General features: G+C 36.6%; 1 protein-coding gene across 1 annotated transcript in view; it reads right to left on the bottom strand.

Moving 5' to 3' along the window:
* Positions 1–1195: 1195 nt before the first annotated feature.
* The window catches only part of LOC141429175 (uncharacterized), a 129811-nt gene continuing 108013 nt past the window's right edge, over positions 1196–22993 (bottom strand). Inside the window, exons 4-7 of the mRNA XM_074089422.1 lie at positions 16167–16322; positions 14894–15046; positions 13714–13853; positions 1196–12811 (exon numbers count right to left, since the gene is read on the bottom strand). Of these exons, the coding sequence (XP_073945523.1) occupies positions 12499–12811; positions 13714–13853; positions 14894–15046; positions 16167–16322 (762 nt within the window). The 3' untranslated portion in view covers positions 1196–12498. The remainder of the gene's footprint in view (positions 12812–13713; positions 13854–14893; positions 15047–16166; positions 16323–22993) is intronic.

The following is a 22993-nucleotide window of genomic DNA, read 5'->3' as shown; positions in this document are numbered from 1 at the left end:
CATCCCCATTGCCTCGTGGATCTCTGCGTTGGTGACGAACCATGGTACGTTCGCAATGTTTCGGAGTATGCCATTTTGCAGGCGTTGCATGATATTTATATTGGAGTTAGAAGCGCTGCCCCAAAGCTGCATTCCATATGTCCATACTGGTTTAAGGATAGTCTTGTATATAAGCAGCTTGTTGTCTGTGGACAGCGCTGAGTTGCGAGCCATAAGCCAGTACACGTTTTTAAATCGCATGTTTAGATCGTCTCTTTTGGTTTTTATATGTTTATGCCAGGTCAATCTTCTATCGAGGTGGATGCCAAGGTATTTGACAGTGTCATCTTGGGGTAAAGTGCTATCTCCCAATGTCACTGATGGGCAATTTCCTTTTCTTAAGGTAAAGGTGATGTTGACGCACTGGCTTGTATACGCCATTTTTTTAGCCAATTACCTATATTGTCTAGACTTCTTTGCAGGGTATTTGAAGCAGCTGCAGGATTTGTGTTGCTTGCAAGCACTGCAGTGTCATCAGCAAAGGTAGCAAGGGGGCAGATATTTGTATGAATAATATGAATTTTTGTTCTCGGGTTGTGGATGTTTAATATGTATGTATTTGTCTTTATAAGTATGTTTATCCGTTGCCTAGTATCCATAGTACAGGCTTTGCTTAGTTTGGGACTAGGTCAATTGGTGTCAAGTGTCCCATGATATTTATTTATTTATTATTTAACTGCTGGCACAATAACTAAAATAACAAAAAAATAAAGACAGTGACTTATCCTAGCCATGTTCGAGCTTTTTAGATTAGTGTTACGATGTATTTTGACCAAAAGTAGTTTCCATGGTCTAATGATGGAACAATAAAATTAGGAAACATGTTACCTATTTAGTTCTGTTAATTACTTACCTTTGTGACTTTTATTCAAAAGTCTGATTCAGCCTTATATTTACTAATACCTTTTCATGAGCAATTCTTGTATATACAAATATATATTTCGGGGATCTTGGAAACTTCGGGTTTCCGTTGACGAAAAATCGATCTAGCCTGGTCTTATCTCTGGAAAAAGCTCGGTCTCCAAGGTACTTAGTATTAACTGGCGGAGGTCCATCAATGAATAACCTTAATTAACTTGCTTTTGTTCTGCTAAATAGCGGAAGAGCAAGAAAATAAGGTTGGTCACAAATATCATAGTGAAATGAAACATGATCGTCAACTATATTTTTCGTTCTAATTTATTTGATTAATCATCTGCTCTATACACATGATATGCACCAATGCCTATAAATAATACAAACAATTCAATAAACAATACGGGGAATCACCTTAAACAATTATTTACATAAATGCAATAAATAACATTAAAATACCATTGCTCTTTATCGTTTAAAAAGTCTAATATCTTGAGCGCTATGACGTGAAAAAAAACTGCAATTACATTAATAAAAACAAACATTTTCTTATTCACAATTTTTCAATTAGTTTTCGCACAATGAATATTAGCTTTAAATAACAATATAAAATATTCGATGTAGTTCCCATTTTTTACTTAAAATTTCATTTATAACTGCACAATTATTGCATAAAGTAAGTTAATTATATATAGTGTGCTATAATTAATTTACATGCTATAGTAAAATGGTCTGCTTTAATAAATACAATAATTTGTGTTGTGATCAGTGATTTTTAAAATTACAGGTGTCAATTTTCATGCAATGCTGTTTGCACATATCCAAAGAATTATCACGTAAAAAACATTCTTATCTATTTGCTTTAAAATACTGAAAACTTTCTTTACATGTTTATTTAACGCAGCCGCTCAAATCAATTTCTTTAACTATTATTTAAAATTAATGATTAGACTTATGGCTTACACGAATAAAATGCAAAACTTATTTTGTATTTTGGTCGGCGCAACTTATTTATTAAACGTTACTTATGTGAAGACTGCTTAGGAGGCGTCGTACATGGTGTTAAATATTACGAAGACGTATGCCCTGGATTTCGATTTTAGATATCACTTCACATGCAAGAAATATGGCGCCAACTTCTACGCATCTGTCGCATTTTTTCCTAAAGCGCTCAAATTTTTCTGCCAACCATTTTGTGAAGGTACCTACTTACTAATATTTAATAACGCATTCACTGCCACCTGACTTCCACAGGTGCCACCGACGCACATGTGCGTTCAAAATGTATAAATAATTATGACAGTGGCACTGGGCGAAGTTCTGAAAACGCATATGTGCGTCGGTGGCAGTGAATACGTTAAGCCACTCATCAAATTTTAATATCGTGACATTGAGTTTCTTTTTCATCTGTTTTATACTGTAGGTAGGTACATTATTGGACTCCAAAATGTGTAGATATTGGATTTTGGAGTCAATTTGGTTTACGCGATATTATTTTAACTATTGGCCTTAGTAGTAGTAACAAAAACAATCTTCACTTAAGATTTGTCAACACAGTTAGCCTAATATTCTATTATACAGGCACAAACCTCAATAATTTAAGTACATCTAAACTAAATAGGAAACCATCTCTCAGTGTATTTAGCTACGTTTAAAAGAACTTGTTTTTCTATCTTATGCGATTTTTGAGTTTTATTTATTTATTTGTTTTGGTATAAATTCAAGAAGTTGAAGTTGGTCAATACAACCGGTAGTTAAAAAGAAGGAAAAAAAATTTTTAGTCAGACATTAACAATGAAATTGTATATTTGGCTCATCAGGACTTTTTCGAGTCAGTCGTTTTGTAGCTATGGTTGACTACAATTTGACTTCCAGTGAACAATGCTCAACTTTTGAACTCAACTCCAAAAAGTACATTTCATAACTTCTCAAACATACGTGCTGAATGTAATGGGTAATTCCAAGTGGTAAATTTTTGTGAAAGTCTATTTTTAACCATGACTCATGTCTCAGTTTCCTTGGACCATATTTTGTACAGGTAGGTTAACGAACTTTCTGTTGTGGAACCTTTTCACAGATAAATATTGCTTGAAAAAGAAATTCACTATAAAAATTTAGCATTTCACCTTGGGTCTGAATTGAATTGTTTCGATAGTATCTAGGTACATATTTGGGTAAAAGTTATACTTTGATTTCATTTTTTTTCATATCATGTGTCGATAAGACGTAACTATATCAAAACCGTAGCTTTTTAGGCCATGAAATATCATCTTAACTTAGCAAATAAAACTACATCAAGCACTTAGTAGGAAACATGAAAGTAGCTACCCATGCAAGCATTTTGGAAGCACGAAATAAAATCATTACGAGATAAAATGTTTTTATTAACATTTACGAAAATGGTGCCAGTATTTTTGAAGGTGTGACATTAACTAGGTATGTGTTTTATTTAGAAACTTGTACTCACGGCAAAACACTAATTTTTGGGCATAATTTTGATTCAATAACCAAGCTGTATTTTGCTACCAAAAGTAAAGTTAGATTCATCAGACCATTCGAAAGTCATTTCAAATATTAATCTGAAATATTTCTTCTAAAAATACAGTATTATGTACTAAAGCTTTGAAAAAGTAGAAATAAATATAGGTAACCGTTATATACAGGAACTTAAGTTTTAGTGCAAGCAAATTGTATTTTTTATTACCTAGAGTCTCTATTAACTCAAATTTTAGTTTGTTATATCGTTCTGGTATTCTGTAATCACACATCAAAAATGAATAGGAGTCAATCACGTATGAATTTATATACCTTAAATATCTAGTCATTTATGAGCAGTATAGGTACATACTATGACATTATTCGGCTTCTAGGTACTTTATAAACGTGACAGGTGACTCTTAAATTTAGATTTCGTGGCGAACCTGAAGCTGACTTTAACACGAAGTAGTAGGTATATTTCGGATTGTATATACTTAGTAGCCTGTCAACTTTATAAACTAGGGGCCGATCTTGTGTTTTTTCTTATTTTGTTTGAAATAAGTATATTTTCCAAAAAGAGACCTAAGCTGAATCGATCATAATCCCATGATTATGTCTTGCATTGTAGAGCAAAGTCTACCCAAGTTTATATTCCTATTCTTAGGTATAAAACGACGAGATAAGTAGGTATACTTTTAGTAAATATGCAGACAAATGTTGTTTACAAAAATACGCCCAGTAACTTCTACATCCTCAAAATATTAAGGAGCACTTCCAAGCATGAAGAAAATCGAATATGCCAGTCTAAAATAGAATCGTGTGTATCGTAATTTTTTGCGAAGACATTTTGAGTTTTCAAGTTTGTGCAGTTTTTTTTTCTGTCACAGTCAAAATAAAGTAACCCTGTCACCAGTTTGTGTGCGTTACCTCTTAAAAATACTGTTTAACAATTTTTAAATAATGAACAAGGTGTTCAAGAAGCATCATACAAATCGTGGTCAAATTTCGGTTTAACGTGAATTTTATAAAGTAAATATATGAGTTCATGATTTTTTTCGCAAGGTCGATTCTATGACCTAATCTAGCTTGGAAAACCAGCAGTATCACCGAGTAAATATTATTTTCTTTTTGTCTATAAGAAATCCGGCTTACGCCTTACGTCAAATAGTAGACCGTATGATAGAATAAAAAACAATAGAGAATAATTTAATTTATTGAATCAGGCGTTAAATTGCGGAGTTCTACTCATCTTTTTATTGGTTTTGTGACGTAAATTCCATCAAAAATATTAAAATGCACAAGCAATATGAATAGGTAGGTACCTATTATAAGAGAACATTTATAGAGAACGGGAAACGCTGAGAGTCGTTACAAATTAACTACTTCGCACACTCGCTATCTACTTGCGTGGACACTAATACTAGGTAAGTACCTACTACTTATTCAAAACTTGTCGCTTTTCCAGTGTCCTCACATATTTCACCGAGTTACTTGTGCCGATAAGGACAGCCACTACGTAATGTATGTACAACCTATTGTGTTAGCCTTTATAATTATTACTTTGAGACAGTTTGTATATATATTTTTCTATTATATTTTTTTTGCTTGTTCTTTTATAACCACTGCTTCTTATATCGCCGACCGCTTACTTCACAGACCGGTTACTTCACAGAATTCATAGAATCGACCCTACGATGTGATTGGACATCTACTTTATTACACAACACTCGTTACACAAGCCAGTAAGTCTAAAAGAAGCTCATTTTTTCTTAACATCTATTTACGAACGACTCTGATCATTTGGTGTTAAATTTTAAATCTTAAATTAATATTTATTTCTGTATGAAGCTTAATCGACCAAAAATTGTATTATCAGGATTTGATATTGTTGTCAATTTTTACTTTAATTAGGTATGGCTTTCACACTTGCTGTCTTAGCAAGGCATGTTTTAATTATTTCGACGTAGAGCCATGACAGACACGAGCAGATTATTCGGTTATAAAGAAATATTTTAGACGAGAAACAGACAGGAAGCCTGAAATAAATACAATAAGCTAAGGTTATGTAGACTCCTAAATGAAAATAGCGATGCGGTTAATGTACGACTGCGTGTAATACGACCCGGAATGTACGAGAGTAAAAGACTGATAATTCAAGCTCTCGTTTCTAATTTGCCATAAGTATACGATTCGTCAGGTCGTTCATTTCGGGTCAACAATTAACAGTTCGTAATTACCTACAAACCCTGAAAATAATATTTGACGTTTAAGCCCTGTTTTTTACCTATAATGAACCTTAGCGTGATAAAGCAATATTTCAGTCGACTTATCTATATTGTAACCTATTTCGGTTTCCTGTGTAGACATTGAAAAAAAAATCGGAACATACAAATACAAGATGTTACTTTTGATTTCCGTTAACTTTAAAGGACCATTCAACAGATTAAGGAAGTTAACTTCTCCAGACCTAATATAATCAAGAATTAAGATAGTTAATTATGTGCAGGAAGACAGAGTAATGGTTCTTAATTTATAAAGTTTAAAGTCCTACAATAAAGTGTTTTTAGCAAAATACCATTAAAAACGCGAGTTTTTGATGTCTCTCTTACGTGTCACGTCATTGTTTGCGAATTTTACAATTTGACCTTTAACAATGACGGTGAAGTTTTATATTTCTATATATTTTTATTTCCATTTGGCCTAAAAGTTAATTAGGTAGTTTCTATGAATGGCCTTAGCCGTCGTCTGAAGTTAACGGAAATCAAGTAATACATGGTATACTTATATTTTTTAGGACCTCTGATGCCTCTGGTGTTGCCTACATGAAAAAAAAAACACTTAAATCTATGCGCATGATTAAAGGTCACTTTTACATTATTCGCTTTTAAATAATCTTCAGCGGAATTTGAAAAGTTATCGTACTGTAGTTTTTTTAGACATTTAGAAATGGTAAACAATTCCACACACGTGACTTGGTATAATGCAATGATTTATGATTCAGAGGCCTTATTGTCAAAGACATTTGGAATAACGATCGTTTTCACCACTTCTTTCTGTCCCACGGGATAAGAGGAGCAGCGGCGTAGCGTGGGTATTAGCCGCCCGGGGCAGAAGAAATTTTTGCCGCCTTCTTATTTAGGGTACCTACTCATTCTAATCGGTCCGAATCGTAGGTGCGACATTATTTTTTGTTATGAAATTATCATTATCAATCCCAGCCTATACACGTCCCACACCCACTGCTGGGCACAGTCCTCTCAGAATGAGAACGCTTGGGCCGTAGTTCCCACGCGGACCCAGTGCGGTGTGGAAACTTCACACATACCATTAAATTTTTATGGTATTTTGCCGCCCCCTTTATGTACCGCCCGGGGTCCGTCCCGTCCCGTCCCCCGCCCCAACTACGCTACGCCACTGAGGAGGGGGGTAAACAGAGATAGTGAATATGATCGTGATCGTCAGCGTGTTAGGGTCTCTCCACATTTATCGAAGCGGAATCGGCTTAAGCCGACAAAAAATGCTTTATGTCAACGCAATAAGAGCGAAAAGACGTCTTCCCGCCGTTAAACGTCGTTTCGCGTCGTCCGACCCGATCGACGTCTTTTTCGTTCTTATTGCGTGGACATAAAGATTTTTTCACACCTCTCCCTCAGAAAAGTAACTTTTTCTCCCTGACGAGAGGGAGCAAAGTGCAACTTTTCTGTTCAAGGCTTTTCAGGGGTGTTTTATTGCAAATGCCATTTTTTGAAGTTCATAATTGTAAAACCACGCCATTTTCTATGCTGATTGTTCTATACTTAATAATATTTAGTTTTTTTTTCAAGTTTCTTAATGCTCTGTGTGAAAAGTTGTATGAGCCACTTGGGAGCAAAATTATTTTCATCTTGGGCGTTAACACTTGAATCCCTCATTACGCTTAGGATTCTATTGCAGAATCCTTCGATACATTCTGGATTCAATGTACGCCCTCGCCGTAAATACACCATTTTGCTCCCTTGTGACACAAATAACTATTTTGGTCGCGTAAAGCCTTAAGCTAGGTTTTTCAACGTAAAGATAGGTTTGGGGAGACCCTTAAACAATACGGCCTCCGAGCTGGGTGACAACAAATTATTATGTAACAGTAACTTTGTTTGAATTGTGTTTCCTGAAAATATCAATCAATTAATAATTGCTAGTTTTAATTAATAGTTTTTCAGTATTTTTTTGTACAGTCATTATTTTATGCAATATCAAATGAAGTAATAATTATAAACATATTTAATATTTGGAATTACTAATTGCTGTTGTGTTTATTATTGTATTATTTCTAAGAAACAAGACGATGTAGGTACTACGTATGGCCTACGCTCTACTACGTCGCATTGTAACCCATAGATACTTAGAAGGGCTCTGCTATCTCTGGATATTCATATATACATACAAATTTGTTCGGAAACCTCGGTGTGCGAGTCCGACTCACACTTGGCCGTTTTTTTACAAGAATCGCGTTTTGGAATTGCCGTTAATTTATCTTCTAGCATATCACCCGGCACGCCCATACGCAGGGAGCGTAACTTTGGTGACGTCATTATGACGTGAAGTACGTCACATATAGGATGTTTTTAAAACAAAATTACAACACTGCAATGATGCTAATGATTTTTTAATTTAGTGGTGACGTAAATTTGAAATACTATAATGATGAATAATAAAATATTTTACTGGGTAACTAATCTAATTGTAACAAAAAAATTCGTTTTTATTTACATAAATAAATTTCACGTGTACACTCAGGGCAATATAACTCTCGAATCTCCCGCCAGTTACAAATTGGCTCATAACCGGTACATGGAGCAAAATATTGTTGAAGGTCAAAACCTTTCTTCATGTAAGTAAATTTTTTTTATGGCAATGATTTTAAACATAGTTCTTTGCGTAAAACTTCTGGCAATTCCAAATCCCAAAACCATCCATGAAAACTGACTGCGTTCTATCTGACATTGGTTATATCAGTAAACTAAAGAGGTCTGGATAAAAACACTCTGTACCTACCTACCTATATTTAGCTTGACGTTTTTATTGCTACCACCATCTTGCTCGCTAATTCTGCCATGAAATAGCAGTGCTTGCACTGTTGTGTTTCGGCGTGGAGAGTAAGACAGCCGATGAAATTACTGGCACTTCAGGTATCCCATCTTAGGCCTCTAGGTTGGCAACGCATCTGCAATCCCAGGTGTCTATGGGCGGTGGTGATCTCTTACCACCAGGAGACCCACTTGCTCGTTTGCCATCCAGTCGAATAAAAATAAAAATAAACGTCATATCGGTACCAAAGTTACGCTTCCTGCCCATACGTTTTACCATCGGGTACCCGGTACCGATTATATGGCAGATGGAGTTAAAAAGGTACAGCTGAGGAAACTGAACCACGTACCGGGATGGAATCTTTGTGGCTACCTAAAGTCATGTTGACATCCCATACATCTGCCAAATAAATCATAGTGAAGTTGATTATAAAAAGGTTATCCTAGTACGTTCTTCAGTTTCCTCGACTGTACTTGGATTTCTGTTAGTCGTCACAAAACTAACAGATGAAGAAAGAAATTAAATTATAATGTTATCCTATTGTTACTCATGGTTTTTGTAATGTGTAACGGTATTTTACAACAGCAATTTGTAATTAACTGATGTCATGACCTATCAAATGATTACAGAACACGCTTCTATACAAACAAAGAAGCAAACTGACAAATCTTACCCCAGAAATGATAGTTAATTAATTGACCGTTCTTACACTTAAATAATTCAAAATAACTACGTTTTAATGCTTTGCCAAACTTAGTGGCTTGGCGCGGCGTTCGATTGACATAGTTTTTTGTTCTGTACAAATAAAGCAAGCAAATCAACAGTAACTTGACTTGTATAATCGTGTCAATCGAACGCCAAGCCGCAATCTCAAGCCAACTTTAGACGTGCAGAAAAATCGTGCAAGGAGTATTAGGTGCACTGCTGCGCTCGATTGATCACTTCAAACTAGTTCCCTTTATGAACTCGCAATGAAATAAAACTTGCATCATTTTTCTTGCAAGCCTAAACTAGGCTGTAGCCTCACAAAGCCTTCAATCTGATTACAAAGGTATAATTGACAGAAACTAATGAAAACCTTCACAATAAGTACAATATTTTTGTTGTTTCGTCTCATAGAAACTTAACTCGAAACTTTGTCAACGACACTCATTATAAGTATCATCATAAATATATTCTAGCTAAAATCTGCAGATATACATTGTAATAGTTCACTACTAAAGGTGCAAATATTTCTAAAATATATAGTATATTTAATATTATAAACAGTATTTACTATATTGTGCAATATACAATGCACGCGTAACACTCATGTATGTATTATTAAAATTACCTCACGTACTTATCTACACATAAAAACATTACTGTCTTACAGTATATATGTATCACTCACTATTTTTACACCAACTTTTATTTAGTTAGCTATGTATATTTTTGGTGTCTTACGTAGTTCGTACGCCTTGTTTCTGAACATTATATATATTCAACATGCATGCTTTAAAAAAACACGAAGTTTGAACCAAAATTAAGGGCTTTTATATCTCTAAAAAGTATCAACACCATAATATATAAATATTTTGTCAAATAAATATACCTAACTATTCTGTTCTGTAGCTAATTTCGGCGCTTGAACTACCCTTAACATGTTGGGAACAATAAAAAAAATAACGCACTCCATAACACTTTACACATCAGTTAACAATCATTATTGTCAGTTATAAATCTATTTTTATGACTTTTATATTTAAATATAAATTCGCGTCTAGTAGTAGGCAGTTTTAACATAACTTTTACTTCACATAACTATTTAGCCTCGAGATTACGAAGAATATAAGAGTAAAAGATTCTTAAATTTGATGTAGGTAATACAACTAGCATAATAATTTAAACAATTACCTTTTGAGACCTTTAAAATGTGTCCAAATCTAAATCTGACACACCCTGTAGGCACACGGTTCCTACATTGAAACTTATAACCGAGGCAAATAATTTCCTTTGTAATTATTTAATCGATTTTGTCTTTCCCCCTAAATAAAAAAAAAGTAAATTATCCATCGACAAGACAGCTCTAGCCAGGGATTTTTGACAGTCCTTTAAAAGTTACAATTTACAAAATTACTCAGCTTTTAAAAAATCACTAAACTTTTCTCCTCTATAATTACTAGGTATTATTATATTTTACACGATTTTTGACGAGATATTAAGTAAAATAATACAATAAGATAATTATATTTGGTGCGGGATGTAGAGCGTGATTATCTATATAAAACTCTTTACTTTTGCACAATAAAGGGTTTAGTTAGATACATACATACAGACATCGCATATCCTGACCAGGAAATCTGGCTGTTGCACCTAAAACGTACAATGCACATAAATACGCAGCTGAGTACGATAACTCAAAAATATTTTATATTTATTTGACTATTTCGTTTTTAGTAAAATAATCCCCGTATTTTTTTTCTCAACAAAATAATTGAATCCTTTACTCTTATAATACAGATTTTTAAATAGGTTTAAGATGTATGGACCGATCAGAATGAATGCTTCTAAAGCTCTTATAATGCTTAAACTGAAACCAAAGTTGCGCCTGGATTGTAGTTATGCATCTTATCACTACTTTGAAAAAATCTCGTATCTCAAATCAATACGTCAACAAAATTAACCCTTAAAATAATGTACATAAAGTTCACTCAGAAAGATTATCAATTTTGAGGTACGAGTTTTTTTTAAAGAAACGGCGATTTTTGTGATATTAATGGTGTTAGGCGCAGGTCTGGCCCGGTCATTAGTAATAGAGATAAAATTGAAAAAAATATCAAATACGCTTGCGGACAGAGGTACAGTAATTTTTAAAATTTATTTTAACATGTAAAAAACATAATATATCATCACATCATTTTCATAAATATTATTAATTTATTAATAAATAAGAACAGTCAGTAGCAGAAGTAGGCGAGCAGGTATGGTGATCAAAATGATCTAAACACTCTTATTACCTTGGCAGTAGAGTCGTGTATATATCGTTTTAAGAACTGTAACCACTCATCCACTTCTTTTGCTGACTGAACAAAAAGCTATAGATATAATAAAAGTATTCTTAGTAAAAAATCTGTAGTATTAGTACAGCATTCTATTAAATTAACTAATCAATTTCTTCCCACTTGACGTACTTAGTAACAGTTATCCTAAAGCATCCCTTGACCAATCTCAGAGAATTCTCAGAATTCGTAAAATATATTTTAAGTAAAAGAACAATTTTAGAACAAGTCACTGAAAAACTAATTGCAAGACCGTTATATTATATATTTTTGTCAGCAGTGTGTTTGTTCAATAAAAAATAAATGTTAAATAAAAAATAATAGTAAGAAAAAGAAAGGGCAAAATTACCGTACCTTAGTTTTAGCTGTCTAGTTACACAGTACAATATGTTTACAATATTGGTCTAGCAATTCCTCGAACACTGCATTGAATGATTAGCAGTCCTGCTGCAAAAATAATGAGACAGTTTAGTGATGTACCATGAAATACAAAATAAAAAAAAATCTCACATTAATTAGGCATTATCAAAAAACCTTTTTTCTTTTCTATAATCTAAATAATTTTAAAACGCATGCATTTATTTACATTTTTAATCCCGCGCTCTAGTAGGCGCTTTTCGTACGCGCATAGGTAGATAAGCTTATTCGTGATAGTTCAGATCAAAATTACTCTATGTGCTTCCCTTTCTAACTATATCAGTATGAAAGGAAAGAACTTAGTGACAATTAGTATAAATTATAAATCTCAGTCATTATCTTCATAAGTTGTTACGGAAAAAAATCCATAAGAAAAAATTTAAACAGCTATATTTCATAATACATCGCTAAATTCAAACAGAACCCTTCTCTATCCATAGCAAGACGAAATTAAAACTAGCAAAACAGACTTATAATTACGAATATCGATAGGAGCTTGCAATAATATATTCAAACGTGCAAATAATCTTAGCTTAATGGAGAGTCACTTCAAGAGTTCACGTTAGAGTCAGAGAGAACCCAGCTAGGGTTTATTGCTTGGTTAGGAGCGTAGCTGAGCGGGGCTGAGTACGAGTTCACCCTCAGCTGTAGCTCCCGCGAAGGAGACGTTTCGCGGCGGTGGTCTTTTGGTAGGAGGCGCGGTCGTGGGTTTCGTGGGTAAAGCCACGTGGGGGACTGGAGGGGGGGCGGTGGCGGTCCGGTACCGCCGCAGGCGCTCGTCTTCCTCCCCGCTGGATAGGCTGGACACGTCGCAGGATGATGCGTCCAGGCGTCTCGCTGGCGAGCACTGCGCAGGACCTGCCCGCGCGCCCCCCGCCAGAGGCATCTCCTCGCCTTCTCCGCATCCAGACAGTCTGGAAAATAAGACGATTTTCTAATGTTTAATTTTTTTATGAAATATTGGCTGTTGCCTGCGACTCAATCCGCATGGAATTCGCTTATCGCTATCCCGCGGGAACTATGCAGTTTTCTGGGATAAAAACTACCTTATGTCCTTCCCCCGGACTTAAGCTACCTGTATACCGAATTTCACCCAAATCTCTTCAGCGGCTTACACTTGAAGAGGCAACAAACAAACAGACTTACAAACTTTCACAATTGAATATATATAAGGATTAGTAGGATAGGTGGTGGTCAACGACTAGAAGATTGCCGATGCGCTGCCAGTCTTTAGAGCTATAAGATAGAATAACTTTATCATCATAGGACGTCTACTGTTGGACATAGGCCTCCTACATAGACCACTACGGCAAAATATTTTTCGCCGAATTTGACTTCCCAAAAAACTTATCGCAGTAGTTTCATTTCCCAAACGAATCTTTAGCATATTAACATGTCGCATTTTATTCATTTGATCATATTATCGTTTGGCATAATTTAGCAAAAATGATAATTTGAGTAAAATATTTTGGGATGTGATACTTTGGGAATAGTTTTTTGCCCATACATTAGTAATCCCTCAATACTTGACATTCTTAGCATTTTTATTTTTTATATTTTTGTTAAACCTATTTAATTTTACCTTTGACGCCTTCAATATAGATACTTGTAACTGTCATTTTTGTAATTTATGACGTATTACATTGAATAAACAAATAAATAAACTAAACTAATGATCATTTACATGCTTTTGGTATCATAAGTACTGTAATAGTTACTGTTTTTTTAATGTTTTTCAATAAAAAGACTCTTCAAGATTGTTTACCCTTTTTCTAATGCTAATAAAACGAAGTATAGTTATAGTCTTATAGGGTACCTTCTGCTCTCCTTATAGTTGGTCCGCCGTCGGCAGCACGGCTTGGCAAATATACAGAAGGCAATTCGCAGCAAACAACACGCCAGCCCGGCGATGATGAGCGAAGGGCCCACCAAACGCAGGGCCGGCGTTTTGAAACCCTGGAATCACATAAAACACCTTAATCTTCCCCACATAAAACACCTTAAACATCCCAATCTTCTCTACTCAATCAAGGCTAAGATTAACACGTTTGATATTTCTTTTATTTTGCTCATTTTGATCTAAATAAACTCTTTTGGATGTAAATAGTTACATATTACACATCGTTATGACGATGCGCGTTTCTAGTGTGCACAGCGCTATTCGGGACATTTAATTGCTGTTCTGCAAGTATTTAGTCAAGTAAGCTAGACACAGTTATCCGCTCGGTGGCAGGCCGACGGCGAGTATTCCTAGGCCGGTGCATAAACATCGCACCACCCTATCGGCTTCTAACTCGCCCCTTGTCTCCTAATAGTGTAGAGTCGGTATCTTGTCGCCAGTGCCGACGAAGTAGATGACGAGGCCGACAGCGAGCGTGCCGAGGCCGGCGTAGAACAGCCACACCGCCCTCTAAGGCTCCTCGCTCGCCCAGACGTCTCCCCCACGTCTCCCCACAGTGTAGTATCAGTACCTTATCGCCAGTGCCGACGAAGTAGACGACGAGGCCGACGGCGAGCGTGCCGAGGCCGGCGTAGAACAGACACACCGCCCTCTAAGGCTCCTCGCTCGCCCAGACGTCTCCACCACGTCTCCCCACAGTGTAGTGTCAGTACCTTATCGCCAGTGCCGACGAAGCAGACGACGAGGCCGACAGCGAGCGTGCCGGGGCCGGCGTAGAACAGCCACACCGCCCTCTAAGGCTCCTCGCTCGCCCAGACGTCTCCCCACAGTGTAGTATCAGTACCTTATCGCCAGTGCCGACGAAGTAGACGACGAGGCCGACAGCGAGCGTGCCACACCGCCCTCTAAGGCTCCTCGCTAACGTCTCCCGCACGTCTAGTGTAGTATCAGTACCTTATCGCCAGTGCCGACGAAGTAGACGACGAGGCCGACAGCGAGCGTGCCGGGGCCGGCGTAGAACAGCCACACCGCCCTCTAAGGCTCCTCGCTCGCCCAGACGTCTCCACCACGTCTCCCCACAGTGTAGTGTCAGTACCTTATCGCCAGTGCCGACGAAGTAGACGACGAGGCCGACGGCGAGCGTACCGAGGCCGGCGTACAACAGCCGCGCCACCCCCCAAGGCTCCCCGCTCGCCCCCTCCGCCTCCCCATCCGAATCCGATGACGAGCCGTACGACGCGTCCCGCACCTGAAATAAACACATTTGCAACTATAAAGGTAACATTGAATTGATAAAATAGACATTGTTACTTTAAAATATATTTTAGACCTTCCCGAAAGAACTACCATGATTTCGACCTATGTACTAGTTTTGATCACGGGTAAATATCCCGTAAATTTTTTTATATTAATTCATTAGCCAGGAGAAAAATGATCATATCAATAGGTAAACTCTGAGCCTTTGTGATCCTAAACTCTCGCATAATCTCAAAACCAAACATACAACGAATCAAAAACCTTCCAACGGTTACTTCTGACACGCGTCCAGTCAGATATTTCAAGAGCACTCAGTTCCACTCAGGCTGTTCACAAACGAAGATTGATGATTGAGCAGAGTAACCTGAATCAAAACAAGTGCCTCTCCATGGATGACTTGATTTTTTAAATTTTCGATGAATTCGCTCAGTATTATTGAGACGACGATTGGATGTTGTATGTACCAACTTATGAGAAGAGTTGTTATAATATTTTTTATTTATCACTGTGCTGATGAATTTTGCACAGAATGTCATCCAAATTTCATATGTCTACCATTTCACTATTACTAGAAATGGGTGAAATTTAACTTGCACGATATTAACATTTATCCCGCCAAACTTCTTATGAGGGTATTATTTGAAAGGGAACCCCGTATAATAATGTTTTAAGTAAAAAAATGTTTTAATTACTTAATTATTTCTAACTTTAAAAAAATAATTATTAGCAATAGCATAACATAAAGGTGCCATTTTCATATTTATTTGCTTAGGTTCTGCATTTTCAGCGTAGGTAGGTACGTATACTTATTTTGATTTTCAAAGCACATGTTAAAATTTATAACAAAATGTTAGTAAAAGAGGCGAAAGTGGTGCGCCCTGAAAACGCTATCCCGGTACGATTGCATGCAGAAGGTCATTGGGAGATATTTCTGCCTTTAATGATTTTTTTAATGTTTAATTGAAGTACAATATAAAGATTACAGGTAAAACTTTAATTAGACACTGGCTAGCAATTATTATGTACCTACAGGTAGAGTGACCGGTAAAAAATAAACAAGAAAAAAAGAGACAGGCGAATTCATAATAAGAAAACTAGTAAAAGTTTGGTACCCGGTTGTTTCTGTGCCACTTTCCGCGCTGGTCGCGCCTCGCGCCAGGATGGTCTCCCAGCACGGAGCAGCGCCGTGCCGCGCCGCCGGCGCCGGCGCCGCCGCCGCCCACCGACATCGCCGCCGCCTCCTGCCATGCTGCGCGCCCGGCTGCGCACTGGAACATAACCAATACACAATCAAAACGGGGGTTTTTAGTTCTCAGTACTAATTGAATATGTATCAAAATCTGTAAAATAAAAGGTATCTATAATGGCTGAATTCAATTATGGCTTGTTTTAGTCGCAGTTGAACCAAACACGCTCCTCCTCGCTGCGTTCGTCGTCGCACCTAACCTTCCGATTAAATGAATCACATTTCAGTTACCCGAAAATAAGTTGTAATCAAATTGCCCAACGATCATGTAGCAATATTCATAATGACCGGACAATGTGATAAATAATGAAGTTTCGATAATAATTATCACTTAGCCCCGTATAGCTTGTCATTACTTATTAATCACTTGGTCCATAACATAAACTGTAATAGTAGTCCATAGCTAGCACTTTTGTCGTCAACGTTAGCTGACTAAGTCGATCGTTTAGCTTCCTCTGCTGACTTCCGTCGAAAAAAAGCATAAATAGTCATGCCCTTATTAGCAGTCGGGTAAAAATAATGGTAATAATCAACATGAAGGCGATTTACCGGTCTGATTGGTAGTTGCGTGTGATGAATCAAGAGTCCCATTGCTTGAACTGTCACGGTATTAGAGTGTTCTTTCTCTGACTATGAATGTATTTAGATAAAAATTAAAATAAAAATAATTTATTGCATAAAAAGCTTTTAAAATAGAGTCTACGGCTCTGGATCCTGTGCTAAGAGTTCCTGTGTTACAGGATCCAGGTAGATAGTTAAAATGAAAAAAGTTAATTAGTGTATTGTTAAACTGAAATGACCATTGCAGAAAGCAGTCATCGGGGCTTCAGGGACATTAAAGACTAGGTCACTGAGAAAGTCACTCACGTCCCACACACTAAAGAAAGAAGGAGTTGCGATTGCGAGTACCTTGCTAATCTAATCACCTTAGAAATAAAATAATTAACATGTAATTAAAAAACATCGTTTTGATTTCATAGCTTTATTTTATTATTATTGAGAGAAAGTGTTGTAGCTGTGGATGGTTTTACGTCTGGACACCATTGATATCTTAAAAGAAAAACCAGGACGTCTTTTTGGTGAACAGTAGAGTTCATATAGGATTTCAAGCAAAAATTTGATTAAATAAAAAAAAATGGAACCGACTTCAAAAACTTTGAAAATAATTTTCTACTAGTTTGAAATCGCTGCCTCAGCATGAGCCAGCAGGAGTGGAACTAAAGTCATCTACCTCGCCTACATACTATATATTGGGCTTCAATCACTCCAGTTGGCTCGGTCTGAGGCACCGACTTCAAACTAGTAGAAAAATATTTTCAAGATTTTTAAAGTCGGTTCCATTTTTTGTTAAAAAATATTTTTTCGTAGTTTTTTGTGATTTGTAGGCAAAGTGCATCTCACAACGATTCCATTAAGCTCAAACACAGCATAGTTATATCATTTTACAACAGAGTACCGGTACCTACGGTCTTCTTTATCAGAGTCCAGTTCATCAAATGATACTTTCTGAATGTAAATACTTGACTTGATGTTAAAAATGCCCAAAATCGCTATAGGTGTGCATCAAAAATTCGAGGGTTGCCCACGATTTCTCTAAGATCCCATCATCAGATCCTGACTTGGTATCAATGGGACCACCTCGGAAGTATTATGTCCTTTAGAACTAAAAAATAATTTTGAAATTCGGTCCGCAATTGGCGCAGTTATCGCGTAACAAACATACAAAAAAAAACATACACTCAAATTGAGAACCTTCTCCTTTTTTGAAGTCGGTTAAAAATATATGAACACGAATCTATTGTGTTAACGGCGTAGAAGCGTGTTCAGATAATATTTTTGATTGAATTTTTACTCAGAAGCTTAAGAACTCGACTTTAGCCAGGTATGTCGAATGTAGACCGCAGATTGGCAAGCGTAGCATAGGACGTCCTGCTGCGCCACAGGTTCACGGTGGATGCAGGACGCTTCCAACGGAAGCAACTGGGGGTTATGGGGGAGACCGATGTCCAACTGTGACTACCGCTGATATGATGATAATGATAATAATGATGATGTACTTATAGCAGCACTGACTTGGAGCAAGCTCTTAATGGCTAAGTTTTTTTTTATTTTATTTTGAGACGGGCAACATACACATTTGTTACATTAGCCCATAGGGCAAAACATTAAATAGCAAGAAAAAAAATGTACATCTCACAATTGATGATAACTAACTTCTTGTCACATCAGCCAACCTGAAAAGCATTAACGCCATGTCTGAGGCCAGCTGAGCTAAAATACCCACAAACAATGGCTAAGTTTTAATCGTTACGTTCTGCGGGTTTTATTTTTTAAAATAACAATGGTGTTCAGAAGTGAGAGAAGAAACCTTTATCCTAATAGCTACAATGGTTTCCCCTATTTTGTCCTAAATGGCAAGTTTGTTTTCACATTAATCAATCACGAGGACATTTTTCATTACACGACACAGACAAAACAAAATTTAACGAAATGATTTATAACTTTTTATTCATAAAGAGGTCAAACTTCACATTTAAGATCACATCTCGGTGTCCACAAACGTTCTTAGTTCTGTCACTCACGAGTTATATTATAATGCTCATTTTAACGTCCATCGTTGGAACTAAGCTTAAAACGACTGCAGTCACACGACAGTGTACCTAGACGCTTGTTTAGTGTTTGCCTTACTGAATAAATTATGTGATTCACTTTTGTTTTTTAACCGAATTCAGAGAAAGCGCGTGTAGGTTTCTATACTCTACTTTAACAAGCTTCTATTTAACATGCCCTGTTGAACATCAAAATAGTAAGAAATAATAAAAATAGTACTTACCCTAAAAGAAATAACATGTCTGCCCCAAAAAAATAAACAAATAAAAACTAAGAAGGAAAAATGAATCCAAACCAAAACAAGTAGCCTAAAAGTCTGTTAAAGTAACTTGAATTTAAAAGTCCGGACTTCCTACCTACCTACTGGAAATTTTTGAGCTGGTCACGATTTTGAATTGACACAATCAGTTTAATACATCAGTGGACACAATTTTATTGGAACTGTTGAAGGTTACGTTGCTTAGGTGATAGAATTCTAGACCATTAGTTTTGTTTTGGATTTTATTTTTTGTTTTTACATAGTTTTTATTACAGTTTTTTTAAGGTGGTCGGCTTTTTGACTGTTTTTTTTTTGTCATGCCAGATGTGAGTTAGTGGGTAGGTAAAACTCCAATAGTAGTACTTTCGCAGGCTTATAGTAGATAGTACAATCAGACCTTTCGTACTTACTTCTTTACTTCACAGAGCAAATAATCATTGTATTAAAAATATAGTTATGTTTAAATAGGTACTTGTGATGTAAACACAATTAGAGAGAGAGAGAGAGAGAGAGAGAGAGAGAGGGAGAGAGATGGTAGATTTCTATAAGTGCTTGCGTTTATTTCACGTAAATAAGGTAGTAAATGTTCACATTTATGTTTTTATGTTATTGTATTTTCATACATAAGATAAAAACAAAAATGGGAACATTTCGCATAAATAAGGCAGTAAATGTTCACATTTTTGTTTTTATCTTATGTTTGTAGATTAATTACATAAAAACAAAAATGTGAACATATCGCATAAATAAAGTAGTAAACGGGTACTGGGTACGTCTGCTTTGTAATGCCAATAAGTGACGTATTATTATGGAGTGTCGAAGCACTGGTCAAACTACCAAAGACAATAAGAGGAAACGTGTCAGTACAAAACTCGTAAGCCCCTATAAAACGGTAACCGTCTCGTTAACGGTCCATTTTGAAAATTTGTACAAACAAGTCACGATTTCAATATACAGAAAATGAAGACTTACTGCCGGTAGGAACCGCCAGCTCCACGCGGTGTTGGGGTGTGCCGATACAAGTCCATCGAGTAAAGAAACTCAATACTTTTATATCGATAATTATGATATAAGAATATAGTTCAACAATCGAATTAGTTTCGTGGTCACTATGCAAAAAAAGTATTATTATTAATATCAAGGGACAATTGAGATTAATTGACCTAGGCTCAAAGCAAGCAAAACTAGTGTTTGTTATGGGTACAAGGCAACAGATAAACATAATTCTTATGAAGATTTGGGAGAAGCAGACTGAAGAAATAAACGTTCCTATTTCTCATACATAATATCTGCTCCGACTGGGAACCGAAGCTATAGCACCTTAATGAATGTGGATAAATAATATATTTTATGAATAAATAAGGGAATATCACTGCAATGTTCTGCCGTCAGAATGCAGTACTGGCAAAAACCGTCAACAGTTTTTTGAATGTCTTAAATGTCTTCTAATGTCCGTAGGAATACACCTTCTGGACCGAAAGAAAAACGAGTTGATCAGACAGAAGACTAAAGTGAATGACGTAATAACAGAAATAGAACGCAGAAAGTGGAGATGGACAGGAAATATTGCTAGAATGGACCACAGTCGTTGGGCGAGAAGAGTCCTGGAGTAGACCCCGTGCTAACACCCGCGGTAGAGGACGACCACCAAAAAGATGGACAGATGATATCCGGCAGCAAGCTGGCGTAAACTGGATGCGAGGGGCAATGAATAGGCAGGACTGGAAAAGTAGAGAGGAGGTCTATGTCCGAACACGGGCGCTATAAGGCTGTTATAGATAGATAGATAGAATGTCCGTAGGATGCTATAATATTTTTGGAAATACTTAGGTACCTATAGCTCAGTTATTCTACTTAATATTATGAATGCGAAAGTTTGTGAGTGAGTGAGTGATTACTCCTTCACGCTAAAACGGCTAGACGGATATGGATGAAATTTTGTATGTAGATAGCTGGACATCTGGAATGATGGAGGAATAAAACATAGGCTTACTTTTTATCCTAATATTCCCACGGTATAGGGATAAAAATCTGGAAACAACAACCACCGGGCTTAGTCATGAACATGAAATTTGACGTGATTGTTTTTAATGTAACGTCAATGAAAACTAAGATTTAATTTTCGGGAATTCCCACGGGAATTTGTAAAAATCTCGAAATTTCAATTCAGCTGCTGGATCTAATGATTTACGTGCGCGAAGCCACGGGAAACACTTGTTACTAATAAATATGTCATGAATGATCCGTCATAGCGACAAACTAGCGACAAACTTCGTTTTTTCTCGCCATTCTGTAACACATTGAAACTTATACGAGTATCCACATTGGCGGAAAAAAAATCGTAAAGCGCGGAATATAATTCGCGCGAATAAATATCGCGCGAAAAAAATCCGCAGTGCGAACATGGCTTAAAGAGAACTGACGTTAATCATGGCGGGTTTTTTACGGTTTGTGCTAGTGTCGCCCCCTGCGCAGAGTTTTGCCTTATATTCCCTATTGACACCAATTTGACCTAGTCCCAAAATAAGCAAAGCTTGCATTATGATTTATGGACGATAGTTGCAATAAATCACCACACGCTACTATTAGAGTAACGTAAACGATTAATATTTTCTGATGGGTTGGTTGGGTTACGATCGGCGCATTCCTTAGAAGCGTACAAGCTAACAGTAACTGCTTTGCGGCCTAGTTATCGATATTATGTAATGTTCCTATGAACATCCCTACCCGGTATTGGCCCGTTCGCGATATATCACAACTAACACAATGGGCTGGCTGCAATAATACCACTCTAAAGGCTCTCATAAACAACAGGGCTCCGTTTTTAGGGTTAACGTTTTGAAATGCCCCGTAGTTACGTGAACTATGAATTAAAAACATTTTAGTTAAGGCTACATTTTTATTTTATTTTATAAAGTACTTCATTTAAATATAGACTGCTAAAATCATTTCGTTACTCTTTCTTTGGCTCTTCCGTAGTCGAGTAAAACAACTAAAAATAAGTAAACAAAAGCTTGCTTAAGGATCTCTTTAATCGGCGCTCGATTGATCACTACAAACTCGTCGGCTTTACGGCCTCGCAATATAATGCAACTTGCACGATTTTTCTTGCAATTCTAAACTCGGCTTTAGATCTAGTGTTTTTTGGCCCTTAAGGCGACTCGATCCCTTAAAAAATGCTTAAAGAAAAAAATCCGATGAGTGTAGCTGATTTTATCTCTGCTACACATTATCAAACATCCTTCAACCTGCGGGCACCCACGGGTATTGATATACAGCTATCATTCAGTTGCCAAGTCTCCAAGGAATGAATTTTCCCGCCGAAAGCCCACTTGTAATGACGAGTGAAGTTTGAGATCCGCTGTCGTTACGAGTACTCCAGTATCCTTTTCAACTTTTAATTGTTTTTCGGTTTGGTTGAAATTCGAGAAGTACTCCGTATATGAAAAACTAAATGGTTTCCGCAGATTTCTAGGTCCAAGTTTTGGTGGAGCTTTGATGAGTCAGGACTATTTTTTTATTAAGGTTTAGAAGATATGTAAGTTTGCACGGTGTTTCACTGCATTTTGTACATCCGAAGTTCACGGTTTTAATGTGTTTTTTTGCAATTTTCGTTGTCTACATTGGCACTGGAAAGGCTTGGGCTGAAGTTCCTAACCAGCAGTGCAGGTGTCTACGGATGCAATACCACACAATACGGTATTTGACAACTCCTGAATTTGCCATGTCTGATATAATTATTATGAAAATCCAAGTCATAATCCAAGTCATAGTCTTTCTCTGTCTAATCATGAATTTCACACCTTTACAACTTTTTTATTTGT

Source organism: Choristoneura fumiferana, chromosome 6, assembly GCF_025370935.1.
Source record: "Choristoneura fumiferana chromosome 6, NRCan_CFum_1, whole genome shotgun sequence".
Taxonomy (NCBI): Eukaryota; Metazoa; Arthropoda; class Insecta; order Lepidoptera; family Tortricidae; genus Choristoneura; species Choristoneura fumiferana.
This window is presented reverse-complemented; position numbering and strand designations above follow the sequence as displayed.